General features: G+C 39.4%; 1 protein-coding gene across 3 annotated transcripts in view; it reads left to right on the top strand.

Annotated features, from left to right (window-relative positions):
* LOC139984753 (PAS domain-containing serine/threonine-protein kinase-like) overlaps window positions 1–17,419 on the top strand; it is a 136,432-nt gene that overhangs the window by 38,396 nt on the left and 80,617 nt on the right. For all 3 annotated transcript variants that reach the window (XM_071998785.1, XM_071998787.1, XM_071998788.1), the window contains exon 3: window positions 8,730–8,851. In XM_071998785.1, the coding sequence (XP_071854886.1) occupies window positions 8,730–8,851 (122 nt within the window). The remainder of the gene's footprint in view (window positions 1–8,729; window positions 8,852–17,419) is intronic.

The raw sequence follows: 17,419 nt of genomic DNA, 5'->3' as shown, positions 1-17,419 counted from the left end.
GTAAGTTTTGGAGTGTTAGGGATAGGATCAATTTGTTCCATAACAACAGAACAAAACAAACGAATGTTAATATAATTAATGGTATTAATTACTGCATGGAAACATGGTTTTAACTGATCAGCATGTTCCGTAACGTGCACTTTTGAATGGTTTTCAATCAACTTTGTAAAGTCCAGAATTTACCACATTCCACTCATTCCTGTCAGGGAAATTCTGTTTCTTGTCTGATGAGTATAGGTTCTAATTTACTATTCTTGCCAGGTATAGATGAGAAAGTACAATAGTTAAGAGTAGGTAGGTAAGATTTGTCCCTAATAAATATATCTAATCCAGTACATTTTTGGATCTCTGCATTTACTTCACTCCTCTCTTACCTGTCTCCTAACACACTACCAATATGCCACTGGTATAATTTTAGCACTGCGCCCCCCCGGCGACCTCTCCTACGGGTCACCGTACACTATCTCTTCTTTCATAATTTACCGTTCCGAAGGAAGAGGCTTGTTTTTCGACTTTCGTTTTCGTATATATACCTTTTCTAATGTTTTCTTGCGCGAATCCTACAGCTTGTAACTGACAAAGGCTCAGAACACTCAGAAGCTTCATGCTTCTTTCTCCCACCCCAGGTCCCCACCCCAGGTCTCTCCAACCCCAGGTCCCCACCCCAGGTCCCCACCCCAGGTCTCTCCAACCCAAGGTCCCCACCCCAGGTCTCTCCAACCCCAGGTCCCCACCCCAGGGCTCTCCAACCCCAGGTCTCCACCCCAGATCTCTCCAATCCCAGGTCCCCACCCCAGGTCTCTCCAACCCCAGGTCCCCACCCTCAGGGCTCTCCAACCACAGGTCCCCACCCCAGGTCTCTCCAACCCAAGGTCCCCACCCCAGGTCTCTCCAACCCCAGGTCCCCACTCCAGGTCCCCCGCCCACCCAGATCCCCCACCCCAAATTCGTACTTTACCTACATTAGTGCTGTACATTATGTTACTTTTAGCACTCTACGCCAGTCTTAGCCCACACACTCTATTTTCCCTCCTGTATAATGCAACCCTGTTCAGACAAAGATTGTATATCTGTCAAAAGATCACTAATGTCCTATTATATATTAACAAGTTTTATTTTAAAACAAATAATAGGACTCGTTTTCCTGCTGGATTAATCCTCCATATCAAATTTCACAAAATGCCTGATAAGCTCTGATAAGAGCCATCATTAAGGATATCAGTTTGTTTCAGTTTAACAAGTAAAATATTTGGGTCATTGTAGACTGAAGGAAAGAATTTTCCTTTTGAGACTGTATATGATATATACTGTACGTACATTTGAAAATTATGGAAATTTGTAAAATTTGCAATTCGTCAAGTACTGTTACCCTAGAGACCATCTTTTCCCCTGGTAAGGTTTTGGAATTACTTCAGCCACATGCAGTTTACACAGCTGGTAAACATTGTCTCGAAGGGCTTAAAATGTATTTTAGATGTTTTATAAGACGCCTGTCATTGTTCCATCTGAGTTTGTCAGTGGAATATACTATTTGTTATGATTAAAGGCAGCAATTCTGAGAAAACTATGGGTTTATTGGCAATGTTAAAACAATTTTATTGATTTGCGCAGCTTTCCTCAGTCAGAAATTACTGGACGATCTTTCTAAGATGAAAACCTGAGCTGTATGCATGCTGGATGTTAGCGGCAAAATGCTTGGATGTGAAAATTAAATGATATGAATTGGATTCATTGTGTACTTTAAGGCCATGGTATTAAAGTTTGGGGTGGTCACCCTGTTCACACTCTTAAAAACCCTTCCCTACACAAAAAAGGATACTTATCGGGCTGCACACGAATGGTAATATTGTATTCCTGTTTCCAGTAAATGGCAAACAAAGATTTTAAGGAACCATTCTGATTGAATTAAGTGGAATAAGAATCCACACTAAAAAACTAACACTTTGGGTGGTAGAATCAGAAGGGAGGGCATTGACCGGAGGGGTCGGTCGTAGAGGGTGCACAGTGTTAAAAGGTTACCAGTTCATTCTAGGCACAGTAGAATGAGAGTGCTATTAAAGGTTGTGGGGAGACAGGTAAGCTCGTCAGTCGTAAAAATCCAGTATATTTTGGACTGTTGAGGGTTACCAAAATATGTTAGCTCTAGGGTCTCACCAACATGTATTGAAAACACAAACAAAAATTCCTAATTAATGGTCGAAAAAAAAAATGTGGAAATATCTTGAACATGAATTGACTCAAAAGTTGCAAAACAATTAATACCACATTGCAACTAAGCACCCTTAATCATATAAAAAAAAATTTCCAAGGGAATTGGAATACTTCTCTCCTGTTGACTCCTTGCCCAGGCCACAACATATACTGTTCCACTGCATAGTCCCCAAGTCTATGATCGAGGTGAAAATTGGGGTCACGAAGCAAACAAAGTTGTAGAATAAACAGTAGCCTACAGTGGTACCTGCTGGGCATTAAACTACATACAGTAAGTATGTAAGGTGTATGCACCCCTGATTATCTTCAAGATTTGTTTGGTGTCAGAATTCAAACAGTCTTCTAATGTGCAAGAGAAGAGGGAAGGGAAGGAGGGGGAGAAGGGGGAGGGGAGGGGAGAAGGGGGAAGGGGAGAAGGGGGAGAAGGGGAGAAGGGGGAAGGGGAGGAGGGGGAGAAGGGGAGAAGGGGGAGGGGGAGAAGGGGAGAAGGGGGAGGGGGAGAAGGGGGAGGGGGAGGGGAGAAGGGGAGGGGAGAAGGGAGAGGGGGAGGGGAGAAGGGGGAGGGGAGAAGGGGGAGGGGAGAAGGGGAGGGGAGAAGGGGAGGGGAGAAGGGGAGGGGAGAAGGGGTAGGGGGAGGAGAGAAGGGGGAGGAGAGAAGGGGGAGGAGAGAAGGGGGAGGAGAGAAGGGGGAGGAGAGAAGGGGGAGGAGAGAAGGGGGAGGAGAGAAGGGGGAGGAGAGAAGGGGGAGGAGAGAAGGGGGAGGAGAGAAGGGGGAGGAGAGAAGGGGGAGGAGAGAAGGGGGAGGAGAGAAGGGGGAGGAGAGAAGGGGGAGGAGAGAAGGGGGAGGGGAGAAGGGGAGAAGGGGAGAAGGGGAGAAGGGGAGAAGGGGAGAAGGGGAGAAGGGGAGAAGGGGAGAAGGGGGAGGGGAGAAGGGGGAGGGGAGAAGGGAGGGGGAGAAGGGAGGGGGAGAAGGGAGGGAGAGAAGGGAGGGAGGGAGGGAGAGAAGGGAGGGAGGGAGAGAAGGGAGGGAGGGAGAGAAGGGAGGGAGGGAGAGAAGGGAGGGAGGGAGAGAAGGGAGGGAGGGAGAGAAGGGAGGGAGGGAGAGAAGGGAGGGAGGGAGAGAAGGGAGGGAGGGAGAGAAGGGAGGGAGGGAGAGAAGGGAGGGAGGGAGAGAAGGGAGAGAGGGAGAGAAGGGAGGGAGGGAGAGAAGGGAGGGAGGGAGAGAAGGGAGGGAGGGAGAGAAGGGAGGAGGGGGAGGGAGGCTTCACCTTGCACAGTTAGTACCACACTATAGTAAGACATCATGTCAAAAAGCTGCAGCAGCTGTTAAATCACCTGCAGCAAGGCTGAAGTAGTATTAAACAATGGAGATTATCTTGGTAGACCAGCAGCAGCATCTATATTGTGTGAAACTGCACACAGCACAAATGATTACATTCTTCTCATCCTGGTTGCAGGTGGACTCTGCAGCGCCCTCAGCATCCTAGCTTTATTGGACACTGTAACCCTTTAACTTGGCATTCTTCATTAGTATTTCTTCATGCAGATGACAAGGGACTTCCTTTATAAATGGACTGAAATAAACAGTATTATACTGCATGCATGCAGTGAAATGTACTCAGTCGAGCCTGCATCATAGTAGCAATTATACGGTCTTCAAGGGTATAATTTATTCCTTGATGTGAGAAGCACTTATTTGTTTTTTCCCCAGACCGTATAATGATGCACTTCCTTCCATCTATTGTTTTTCATCTGCAATTTGTAAGTTTTTAAGAGCCTCCTTTTTTTTATATTTTTTTATATTGGTACACGAATACTTTATTATCAACAACTACAGTGCAAGTGCTCTTTGCGATGTGGCAAACTTTCCTTTGTCATTAACGTGAGTGGTTTCTTGCTGTGGAAATTTTACATTGTTATACCCACTCTAATGGCTCTTGTGATTATCAAACTTGATAAGTTTTGGAAGTTAAAGGAGCATTGGCTGGGTCTATGAGACAGTATAAATTATTTATAGTGTTCAGACAGATTTAAAGCAGCTAGTTTTAGTTGCATTCACTGTACCTCATATTGAAATGTACATTAAAACTGTGTGTAGTCGAAATTTGGTATGGAAGTAATATATATAGCATTTCCATTGCAAAATTAGGTTTGAGTCACATACATGTGTAAACAGAAGTATAATATAGATACTTATGTTAAAAAGCAAGGGCTCGAAATTATGATTAATAGGTGCAATTCAAGATTTTATGGCAAAGCTAGAAATTGCATTAGATTTTCCTTGAAGGCAATTGCAGAATTTGAAAGGGCACCAATATGTATGTTGCCACATATGCCATATTATAACATAAAGTTAAGGCAATTAAATCGAGAAAATATTAATGAGTATTAATCAGCCAAAAATATGTGAGTTGTATGTGAGGAGTTGCAGCTTGGCAATTTAGTCGCGAAATTCTGGAAATCATGTAATACAGTACTTTATAAGGAAGTCAAAGAATGAATCTGAGTGATTTATGGTCTTTCTATTTAGGCCTATATTAATGCATAGAACCATGTAGTCATTATTAAATATGTACAGCAGCATTGAAATTAAATATGCCATATTGATTCCTTGCCAATGGCAAAGGGAATGTTTATTTCGCTGCTCCTTTCCTCCTATCTTGCTTAAAATGTATTTCCCTTATTGCCTGCAAATATGATGTGGTTAAGCTGTTAGTGCAGGGGGCGCTATCCCTCTATGGATGTATGCGATGTTGCTGGTGTGTGTGTGTGTGTGTGATGCCTTAATTGGCTTGTAATCTCTATCACTCAAAAAGTACATGGTGGTTCAACTCCATACTTGGTATTTAGCACCTTCTTGTATACGAAAAACAAATGGTTTTCCATAGAGGTCACAGGTCAACATAGTTCAACGTTTGAAAACATTTTATACTGTTATATAACTTCAATAGCTCAAAGCTTGGATGAACTTCGATCTGAGTATGTGGATCCACCTTAATGCATGAACAATATTGTTTAATTTTTCATAGATATCAAAGGTCATCTGAGGTCAACAAAGATGTGTTAGTCTGAAATTTTGTAAAACAGGATAACTTTAGAGCTTCTAAAATGAACATGGTACAGCAGCTGAGTTTGGGGTCAAACTTATTGAGTACAAGAAACCTATTGTATCCTGTGTAGGTCAAAGGTCATTAGAGGTCAACAGAGGTCAAAAGTCTGAAAACATTGTAAATATGATAGCTCCAAAAGTAAAGCTTGGTATAATCAGAAGGTAGGGAGGCAGTGACCGGCTCTTGGTGGGTCATTGAGGGCGCAGTACAAGAATGTCACCAGTTTGTAGGTTAGAATAGATTGGAGTGCGTATGTAGCGGAGACATTGGTAAATGCCCAGACCAGTAATTTTGTGAATTATCATTGTGTATATTAATAAGATCATGTACTTTAACAAATCACTTTGTACTTTTATGCTATCATTATGTACTTTTATTTTGTCATCAAAAATACAGTCAAATCTATACCGAAACTGATTACAAGAAATATTGCAGGGATTATGTTTCTGTTGAAGGGAATTTTTGTTGTTTCTATGGGGATTCAAAGCAATATGTAGAAGAAATCAATATCCAACTTACTGTATAAGGCACCTGTTATCTCCACAGGCCTTATTAAATATTAACTTGCTTCATCACTTCTCTGAAGTATGAAGATGTGATAAAGCACAAAAATTGTTGACATGTTTTTTTCAAATTTAGTGGCCTCTGTCCAAACCTCAACAGGTTGTATAATCTTGCATGGAGATGAATGGAACATGACATGTCATTGCTTGAAAAGACAAGTCACAGGAAAGTTTAATAAAACGGATGCTTTGCTGGTTGACGTTGATTGCTTATAGCAAAGAAAATACTAGAAATCTGGTCCATCTTTGGATACGTCAAAATAGGGTTAGGTTAACAGAGGTAGAAGGTAATGTGCGTACAGTACAGGGAGGTAAGATGATAGAAGGTTAGCCAGATACTGTACACAGGCTCTTGTAAATCATGAGCACGAAATGCAAGTACGTAGAAGTATTTTGAACTTTACTTGAAAATCAATAGGAAGCAGATCCTTTAGAAACTTGGGGTGGTATGACATCTTCTCTTTGCTCCTTTGACTATTCTTGCAGCAGTACTTTGAATCTTTTGAAGTTTCCAAATTGGAAACTCAGGAGGATTAAGTATCAGAGAATTTAATTAATTAGTTTTGAAGTAACAAATATGTACAAGAACTTCACATGATCCCTGATCAAAGTACTTCCTCATTAGACCAATGCTTCTTAATTTCCAATTAGCGGATCGACAGACATTCTCAAAATGCAAATATTGAAAGAAAAAATGCCTATCGAATAAAGGCACAGAGGTTCCTGACTGTAGAAGATACAAGTACAGGTACAGAGTCATTCTACACAGAAAGTAGAGGGAAGAACCAACGACAGAAATTTTTGCATGAAAAACAATAGAATCAGTTTTATCACAATTCAATTTTAGATGATTAGAAGTATAAAACCCTGCTATGAAAGGTCTTTGATGCACAGTTCCATTTTGCTAAAAGCATTTTGTATGTTGTCATTATTAAAAGGAAAGAAACAGATGTGTATCGTCAGCATAATGAATATTGATGAACCCAAAGAAACTGTAAGAAGTTGTGCAATAAATGGGGAGAATTTTATAAAATCGATCGATGCAAAGCTGTTTAGCTGTTTTAGCGTATAAGGATAACAGTCCTGTTTAAGTTTAACTTTTGCTGAATTGCATGAGAACCAAAATTGATAATTAACATTGAAACTACACCCATGAGCTAGATGTAGTTAATTGAGGAAATATGTACTGAATGTATAATGTGCGTGCAAGCACGTTCAGATCTCAACACCTTGTGTTTATGACATTCGCCAAGTGTCATATTAACATGTTGACAGTTTCTTTCATCTGTTCTGGTAAATATGTTACTAATTATCAATATTAATGTCGCTTAACTTACAAGCCTTGATTATGGATTCATATACGTAAACACGAACTAACAGATCCATAAACTGTGTGAAAAGTAAGTTGGCCTGACGTTTCGAACCTAGCAGGATCTTCTTCAGAGGCTAAATGACAAGTAACGTACAGTAACAGAAGGGACAAAAACACGCACAGATTACTGACAGGTTTAATGAGCATGGTGAACACAAAGAGATAGATGTAAAGGGGATTAAGTAGACAAGGGATGATCTGTAAACTGTCTACAATCTTTTTTGGTATTGTTGGTGTACTGAAGTTGATTATCACACCGCTCACCATGACAACGTTCCTTTTTGCCCGAACTATGGCGCATTCGTAGAGAACTTTCAATTTGAAAATTAATGCAGACAAAAACATTGCATGTCCTGTGTTTTGTCAACACAGCGGTCAGCTCAGTTACCAAAGCCATAAAGCTGTACTACTGTAGACATGTATTCCCTTGTTTTTGACTGTTTTGTACACAAACACGAATGACATTGTCCGAGTTTTGTCAATAGCTCAATATTGAATGTCCTGGTAACCTTTCAACACTGTGCCTGCCCCATCTATGACCGGCCCCTCCGGTAAGTTATGGGCTTTATGAACTGTACACTACAGTTCAGTAACTATATCTCAAACAAGTTTTTGTCAGACAAAATGAGGCTTTAAGGATCAGCTTTGTGGGTTGATATTGATAAATTACTCCATGTTGTTTGCCAATTAAGTCACATAACAATGAAATGGATTAGCTTGACTATAGTCACTTTTCATTTGAAATAATATCAAGTATTAGTTGAATCTTTTGAAGGTTTTCAAATGTTAGTGTTTTTACATACAATGTGTGATCTTCTTTTGAATGGACAGAAGTGATGGGAAGGGGGGGAGGGGTGAAGTGCTAACGTGGTACCAGTTTATTTATAGGTTTTGGAATATAAGTGCATAATTATAGGTTAAAAAATCCATGCTCATAAATATCAGGTTTTTATGGTGGTGATGGGTGAGGGGGGGGGGGCTATGGGGGTTATGTTATCCTAATGGCAACATATATGTTGTTATGAAAACTTTAATGCACAATTTGTCTAAGAGCAGGAAGATAATAAACACAATTTTATGACATATCCAGTTTCGTTGAGTTTGCTTATATATGATGATCCTTAATTTAGCTTTAAAAGTAATATAGAAATACAGCTTGGACAGATATGTAGTGGTTTTTAATGCACAGTGTGTCTAAGAGTATGAAGAAAATAAACACATTTTGTGACACATCCAGTTGTTAAATATATATGATGAACCTTAATTTAGCTGTTTAAAGGTCCATTGCTCAAACATTAAAAGTGTTATAGAAGTACTGTACAGCTTGGACACATTTATGTCGCAGTGGTTTTGTAACAGTCTACAACAAAACAAAATTAATTTTGTGCCTAAATTCCTTCATTAAACAATTAAGATGGAATGAAATGCAACCACACAGTTTCCATTTTTTTTTTCCTCTCTCTCTCTCGATAGAACTTGTCTATTAATATGCCGCAGAAGTTGTCCCAGTCTTTCGGAGGTATGATCAGGCAAAAGGACCAGTTTGGCTCACCATCGTACCCAACGCCATTGGACAGAATTAGGAGCGGCAAAAGGTAAGGAAGGGGTTAGGGTTATGGTTACCCCAATCTGTTGCGAACCTAAGCCCAGGCCTTTTGGCTGGGGTTTGGTTTGCAACTTAGCATCACCTGGCTGTCATGTCATCCAATTGTTCTCTGTATGGTAATGGTAAAGTTTGTTAAATTAAGCATAAAAAATAGTGCCGGGAGGAAATGTTTAAATTACTGTTTCTGCTAGGCAGCATTCAGAACTGCCCGCGCCGCCGGCCGCTGCCTGGCTTGAACACGTCCCAGGTGATTAATTTCTTACTCTGTGTTGTACATAGACACCATATAAACAGTTACAGTACAGTACAACAATGCTGATTAATTTCTGCTAAACAAAATCTGTCTTTTAAGACACCGTTGGGAAGTCAATGAAAATTAGGAAAAGGAGATTTTATCCCCCAAAAGTATATTGATATATAATATCTGATTGATCTTCTGTCAAGTTGTAGAATAGTTTTATGCACAAAAACTGAATACTCTGGGGGAAGCTCATAATTGTATTCATCAAATGTTAGAGTTTGACCAATGAACTGAAGCGACTAGATTGTAAAATGTATTACTGCTGAAAGATGTAAACACCATCCCTTTGTCTATATATATCTCATACTACTCAATGTCTTGCAAAGCAAAGGAAATTTATAGACTTTAGGATCAGATTGGATCTCGGAAGAAATTTATTTATATTTCTATCGTTTGTTTTGGTAGGGTTGCTAAGCAAATGAAAATATATTGGCTAGGATCAGATCAGATCAGATCAGAAGAAATTAATTTATTTTATCTCCCTTTCTTCGTGGGGTGGTGGGAGGAGGGATGCAGGAAGGGTTGCTTAACAGCTGTTTGTGACATTTATGAATACAGCACTGACTAATGACTTGAGTTTGAAAAGAAAAAAATTGGAAAGGGGAACTAAAAAATAATAAGCTGAGAATGAGGATCTGGCCAATAACTTCAGGATTACTTCTGGTGTTTTAATCTATATTTAACCTCAAATGTCTTTCTTATTGGTCAGCTATATATACTGTATGCACTCCAATCATAGTATAGCCTATAACAACTGGTAATATCCTTACACTGTTCCCCCAGTGACCCTGTACTGCCATCTTCCTTCTATATTAACCATTCCATAAGCGTATAACAAGTTCTTTCTGGCTGGAATTTCATCCACTTGAATCAACATTCTACGACCACCCTACGTGAGAGTGTTTCGAAGTAGCAAGGATTCCTACCATTAACCTTTCTTCACCCTACTACAGTAGGAGCACTGTTTTTAAGTATCCGTGAATTTTTTCGTAAATATAGACAGTATATAAGTCTGGATGTGACAAGATGTGACCAAATTTTCAAAATACTTACCAATTTATGTAAATGCCTTAAAAAGAGGAAAGGACTGTTGGTTATATAGAAAGGGACTTCTGGAAAGGATGAAACCTGACCTCAAGATGAAGTGCAACTGCCAGTAATCTTCATGAGAGCAAACGATATTGTTAGTTATTAATTATGTCACAACCAGACCATAGAAAACCAATAATTGACTTCACCATATAAGGTTACTTACCTGCCTGCCCACTCTTCATCTGTACTTTACTATATGTACCTAAAGTATAAATAGATAAAAACATGTACACAAAAGGTGAGATACCGCCCATCCGCGCTAGTGCGGACCAGGCGGAAACGAACGAAGCAGTTTCGCGGAACTACTACCTGAGAAGGTAACGTTACGCTACTCAAAAACGAACACATGGGCATGGGTCTCACACTAAAAACAGCCCCTAAACTCCCTCCCTTTATAAGAAAAGGATACTTATCAGGCTGTAAAGGACTGTAGAACGTTCTGAAATCCCAAAAGATGTAAAGAAGGTAAAAATCCAATGTTTCCGGGCAATTTCCGAAAGATTTAAATCCACTACGAAAACGTATGTGTAAACACTTTGGATGGTAGAATGAGAAGGAAGGGCAACGACCGGGGAGCCGGTCGCTGAGGGTGCACAGTGTTAAAAGATTACCAGGGCATTCTAGACACGGTAGAATGAGGTGCTAAGGTTGTGAGGAGACAGGTAAGCTCGTCACTCGTAAATATATAAACCAGTAAGTTTTATCATATCTACCTAATCTACCTGACTGCAACGTCTGGGCACCGTGACTCCACTTCTGAGGCATGGCCCACAATTATTTTTCCTCCCTATACTCTACAGTACCATTCAGAATATAAGAGACTTTTCATCAATGTTTTGAAAGTTTTGAAGGTAAAAGTTTAACTTTGTAGTACTCATAGAGAACATTCATTGACTTGACTAACATTCATCTTCCAACAAGTGGAAAGTGGATGAGTTTATTCACATGATTCTTGAAATCCAACCAGCTGCTGCTTTGATATGCGTTGGAAAAGAAAATTGAAAAATATGTTTGACGTTGCACACAGAAGAAACATTTGAATCTTTGTATGATCATCCAAAAAGTGTGTCACATTTTTGATCCCTAGTATATCAGTCGATGGTTAGTTGGCTAGATGCTTTGATGTTCCGTAAACTATCTAAATTATTGAAGTCTCAGAGTCGTACTGTAAGTTAACTCCCTACGGCAATCATTTGCATCTTTTAGATTAAAATCGAATCATGCGCTGTAGTCTGTTAATTCATCTAGGGGAGTTTGCAAGAAGCCATTGTTTTGGTATTAAAAAGCTGTTGGATCAACACCGACATGCAATTATCTTTTTCTAGAGGAATTCTCGTTCCATCGTTTGATGCAGTGTATTGAAGGTTATTTACAGCACTGCTCCTCTCATGAATACTAATGATATAACCCATGAATATATATTGGATTTCTTTGTTTTCTAATACAGATTTAATTAGTTTTGTACTATCAGTATGTAGGTATATGGACCAAAAGAGTTTGTCGGTACCTGTACCTACAGTAGATTGAAAACCGGATATTTGATTGCAGTGATGAAATTCTGTGGACGACTCTTTAAATACGGTATAGAGGTCAGGCCTATAGGTTTATAATAATAATACTGTTGGATTTATATTGTGCTTTATACCGGCAATAGGTTTCAAAGTGCTTTACAGACGTTCTATTACCTCTGGTCAATGATAACATGTCCCAGAGACAATCCCTTCCGACAACTGCAGTTATATACTGCACCCAATGACAAGTTACCTCACAGGTATACCCATTTAACTCCTGGGTGGAGAGAGGCAAATGAGATAAAGCATATTGCCCAAGGACACAACGTAATGAACTAGGCAGGAATCGAACCAACAATCCTTGGATCACGAGTCGGACGCTCAAGCCAATTGGCCACCATGCTCTAATTAATAGCATTAAGGTACATACATGGGCTCTACAAAATATCACAATTATCGGTGTAAAATTGGCCTTCTGTAGGAAGTACAAAATGTGCTCTATTTGTAATTCTGTCGAGCCCTTAATCAATTATAGTCCTTCCCTATTTAATATGAGTTAAAGGCACCTTGGATATTGGTGAATGTATTTTCTTGCCCCTCGCTTAGCTGTCTCCCCAAAACCTTATAATCACTCTCGTTCTACAGTGCCTAGAATGAACAGTAACCTTTTAACACTGTGCGCCCTCTATGACTGGCTTCTTCGGTCAATGCCCTGCCTTCTCATTCCACCACCCAAAGTGTCTACACCGTCCTTGTGTGTGGGTGTGTGTGTCTGTGTGTGACCAAAAATGGTTGGACTCATTTACAGTATAGGTGCATGTAAGTCATATCATTCGAAATGGAGAATTTTCAAAGCAGACATCTGCAGTTAAAAGAAATCGCAGGGTAGAATAAAATTCACATTTTCATTAGATCTTAAATGCATCTGTATTAAGGTTGCATATATTTTATTTTCCCTAACCTTTTTATTTAAAATTGTTATAGCCATGAGCAAAGTTAAGAAAACGTGACTCACACCCTAACAGGGCCCTGAAGTAAGTACTTTGCATTGTCATTAACAAGAGAGATGTTCAAGGTTCATACTGTATTTCATAAGCCATTTCTTACACAGCATTTTGACTTCACCTTAATATAACCCCAAAAAAGGTGGCCTCCATCATCCATCATTTACCTTCGGCCACTCTTGTTTTCAGTATAAATTTAAAACAAAATAATGACTCAATAAAGTGGTGGTTAGATACGTAGTACCTCTTTATTAAAAAGGGGTTTTTGGCATAAATTAAGTAACTCTTTGTCACTGCTTATTTGAACTTAGTAAATAAAATCTGAATTACAAGCAATATCTATTCCAATTGTGAATGCACACTTTAATCTCTCCCATGGTCATCCCCCCTCCCCTCCCCTCCCCATCCACTAGACTTCTTCCATACCACAACCCCCACAAATACCACATCCCCATCCTCTTAGAGAAAAAAGAAAAGTAACACAATAAAGTTGAAGGTAACAAGGTTTGGTCAAAGTGTACTTCGATATTCTTTGCAATTATAATACCAATATACTAAAAGCGCATGAATAGCAAATCGCATCTTTATGAATAAATAGTGAGTTCATTAAGGATTGGGGAATGAGGGAGTTATATTTGATTAAAGTTTTGACTTCATCAGCCACAGACAGAAGTTAGAAGTGGGAAAGGTTTTAGGTTCGTAGTTTTGTCTTGAAATTGGATGATTTGTAGAGAGGGTACAGTATGTCCTATAGAGCAAATCAGCTGCTACTTTAATCAGAGTACATATAAACAACTTAAACATTCTTCTTTGAAATTGTAAGAGAAAAGAAAACAGTAAGAATTTGCTTTCAGATGCTAGTATAAAAGAAACCATAGTCCAAACATGATTTCTCTCATCTACTAGATGAAATGAAAGTTACTCTTGTGATTAATTTTAATGAATGATTTCCTAATTTATTTTGTTGGAGTGGTGTCATTGCTGATTGTTAATATGGTCATAATTGGATTTACTTCGCTCCTCTCTTACCTGTCTCCCACTCCACAATTGCACTTTCCTATCTACCTAACGACACATTTGGAAATGTTTTAGCACTGCGCCCTCACTCCCTGGGCAATACCCACTAACCCCTCCTTCCGTATCTACCACTCCGGGAGTTACTATACGTGTTTTTCCGCAAAATTCTCGCTTGTGATTTATACAACTGTTTTTGCGATTTTGGAATTCATCTTTGGATAATGCGACTACTGAGACCTTCTTTCGTCGCTGTCCCAAGAAGCACTCATAAGTATCCTTTTGTTTACGTACAATTTCTGATGTGCGTCTACAGTAACAGATCCAGAACTGTTTACAAAGTAGTCCTGTATCCACGTTGTAATATTGATGAACATGCACAACTTTATACTTGCTCAAGATTTGAAAAAGGGGGCCAAAATCTGGGGCAAAGTTATTGTTGGAAACCTGCCCAAACTGAAAGAGAAATGGTTTACTGTAGGCTGTCAGGATATAAAACCTTGTTTGTGTGTGTGTGCAGGTTTATAGAACTTGGAATGAGGCTTAGTGCATCAATTCTTCAGCTGATAAAGAAAATATTGAAAAAAGGTTTGGGTAAAAACTTGGAAGAATTATAAAGAAAAACTCAAAGGAAATTTTGACAAACAAGTAAGGGTAACCACAACGGGTAATAAGGTCAGAGCGGGCAACGCCTAACAAGTAGGCGTTGTGCAACTGGTACCTGGAAAAGGTGTATAAAGGAATGCACGAACAAAACGAACAGTGAGGGAGAGCAAAGCATGTGAAGAAACATTGAAAGCAATAGGATACTTATACAGTCCTTCTTGATAGTGACGGGAAAGGAGCTCCAGTATCCTGAGATACAGATACCAATCCTGAAAATTTGTTTAAAAAATCGAAAAAGCTAAGCAAACTTTTCGCTCATGAAAAGTGTAGTGTTTTTCCTGGATGTTAGATTCAGAAGGAGGTGTAAGTGGGCCGAGCGAGCCATTCAGTTTTGGGGAATACCTAGCAGAAGCTTTGAACTTTGGTACATACTACCCCTGAATTTACTTCACTCGGCCCAGTTCCATCCCTCGGCCCAGTTCCCTCCCTCGACCCTGTTCCCTCCCTCATAGGCACTTTGTCAAAAGTAGAATGCTGAGGGAGCTGCAGCATCCTGCATCCAGGCTGCATGTAGGCCATCTTTGTTGTTTGTTGGCCGTAAAATCACACAATAAGCACTGCTGGTCTACTGAGATAATCCCTATGGATTAAAAGATTGATTCAGCTTTTATTGCAAGGACTTTGGCAGCTGCTGCAGCTTTTCTTTTTGATGCAGCACCTTGTCTACAGTAGAGCTCATCTCTGTATGCATTCAGCTTACTCACAAAATTTGATAGCATTTAGCATTTTATGCTTCACTTCCTGGTCACTACAGACTCTTCCTCCTTCCAAATGTATCAATATGGATGATCAAGTTCACATATCCTCTGCCAACAAAGAACATATCCTTATCCTTGTCTATAGTACTTAGAGCTCATCTCTATATGCATTCAGATGTAACTTACTCACAAAATTCTAAGGTAGCATTTAAGCATTTAGCATTTTAAGCTTCACTTCCTGGTCATCCTGAGCCTGGTCATTACCCACTCTTCCTCCTTCCAAATGTACCAAAATGGATGATCGAGTACAACATATTATCCTCTGCCACCTTTCCATCTGCTTGACTCTAACCAGTTTCCTGAATCCATTGATCAGAAATTGAAAAAAACCCCAGCTCCAAATGATACAGAATGTAAAATGATGCATGGTACATTGTATGCTGTAGATATAAAACAGCCATATGAAACTCTGTTAATGTCACTTATCGAATTATTTCTTTGTGCATAGGACTCATCTTTCTTGACTATAAGTTATAGTCTAGTTTGTCCAAACTGAACCTACTTCACAGTACTGTGCTGTCAATTGTTATGCTACATGTTTTATACACATTGATATGATTTAATAGCAAAGTTATCAAGGCCCTGGACATTGTAGTACTGTGGGTAAAGGACCGAATTTGTGCAATATGAATGTGGGATCCCTTTAGTCCTTGAGTAAACCCTGAGTGTAGAGGAGCATATGACCACTATTTCATAGCACTGGGTATAGCTATATAGCCTTGCCCACTTTGCATATAAGATTCAGGGCTAAACATAAAAGGCCAACAGGCTTGCAGCCATCCAGCAAGTTGAAAGTTTTTTGGAATTTAAAGAATATAAAATGCGATGTGGCATTACACTAGTAGCTTTAATAGTAATATGAATTCGGTGCAGTTTAACTATCCTATCGGCTACCGTAAGTCACTTTATACTGTAAACACGTCTAGGGCGCAGCTCTATATATAACTGTACACAGGTATATTTAGCGTACCTCACATTCAGTAGGTGTGATTTACTATAGTCTATCCCTCTGGGGCTAAAGGATTATGTGAGTTTATGGTGTTAAGGCGTGAATTTGTTCTGAGAATATACTGCAAATCTCGTAACAGATTCACGCCTACCAAATAGTTCTTGCTGACTGAAAGGAGAAGAGATTTTTTTACATTTTTTTTTTTCAGTTATTACCCCTAGCTGGAGTCATGGATGGTCTCTTCACACATTTTGACGAAGGTGTATGGATTTGTGGAAAATCTAATTTGATGATGTATGTTCTCTCTAAACATGAGGATAATGTTTTGTATGTGGGAGTCCTTTAAATTAGATTAAGGTTTTTTTTGTCCTTCTGATTCTGATATATATATCTTTAAATTGTTTTGCATTTGAAAATTGGAAAGCCTCAAAATAACAATTTCTGGGGAATCTGGGCTCATATAAAGTAAGAAATCAAAACAAAAATGGATAATTAAATTACACTGGATAAGATGAAGTTTTAGAAATGTTCATGTAGGACTGACTTTTAAGAAATACCAGAGGTTTTATTCCGTTATAGCACCACCTTTCCAATGAGTTTGTGTTTTAGAAATTAGCAAAAGATCTCACTTTAATTGTGATGCTTTTAACTGTGCGTGTACAGCTATAGGCTGTCCTTTTGAGAACATTGATCCCAATAAGTACTATATTGATTATTTCACAAGGTAAAGTTGGCAACTAATGTATTAAGTGCGGCGTAAGTGCTTGATTGTGAGTAAACTCATACAGTTATCTAAAGAACAGACGTGGCTTATAATTCATCTAGATTAGAAGTGTCAACGGCCGTGGAATAATCCTGGCGTCGTCGCGTCATCCTGAAAAATACAAAAATAAAAGGAATCAGTGATGCTGGTGATGCTGTTGGCACCATTGGTCTATAGCAGGGTTGTCCAACCTTTTGCAGAGGAGGGCCACATGGAATGATTATGATGAAGAGGGCCGCATGAACCCTAAGCTTGATTTTTTGCCCGAAGCCCAAGGCAACAAAGTGTGAGCACTGCGCGCGGAGCACACTGATTTATTTTCCTTCCTGATAAAACAGATGAATAAAGTTCAGCCGCCGCCCCCCCCCACTTACGCTGAGAGAGTGTTACACAAACTGACCTTTATGCAGTTTTTTGGACCCAGAAGGTTCGAATGATTGATTATATAGCTTCAAATTGTTATCAATAAATCTGCTCACTAAAATTTCGCACCGTATAG

This window comes from Apostichopus japonicus, chromosome 17 (assembly GCF_037975245.1).
Source record: "Apostichopus japonicus isolate 1M-3 chromosome 17, ASM3797524v1, whole genome shotgun sequence".
Lineage (NCBI taxonomy): Eukaryota > Metazoa > Echinodermata > Holothuroidea > Aspidochirotida > Stichopodidae > Apostichopus > Apostichopus japonicus.
This window is presented reverse-complemented; position numbering and strand designations above follow the sequence as displayed.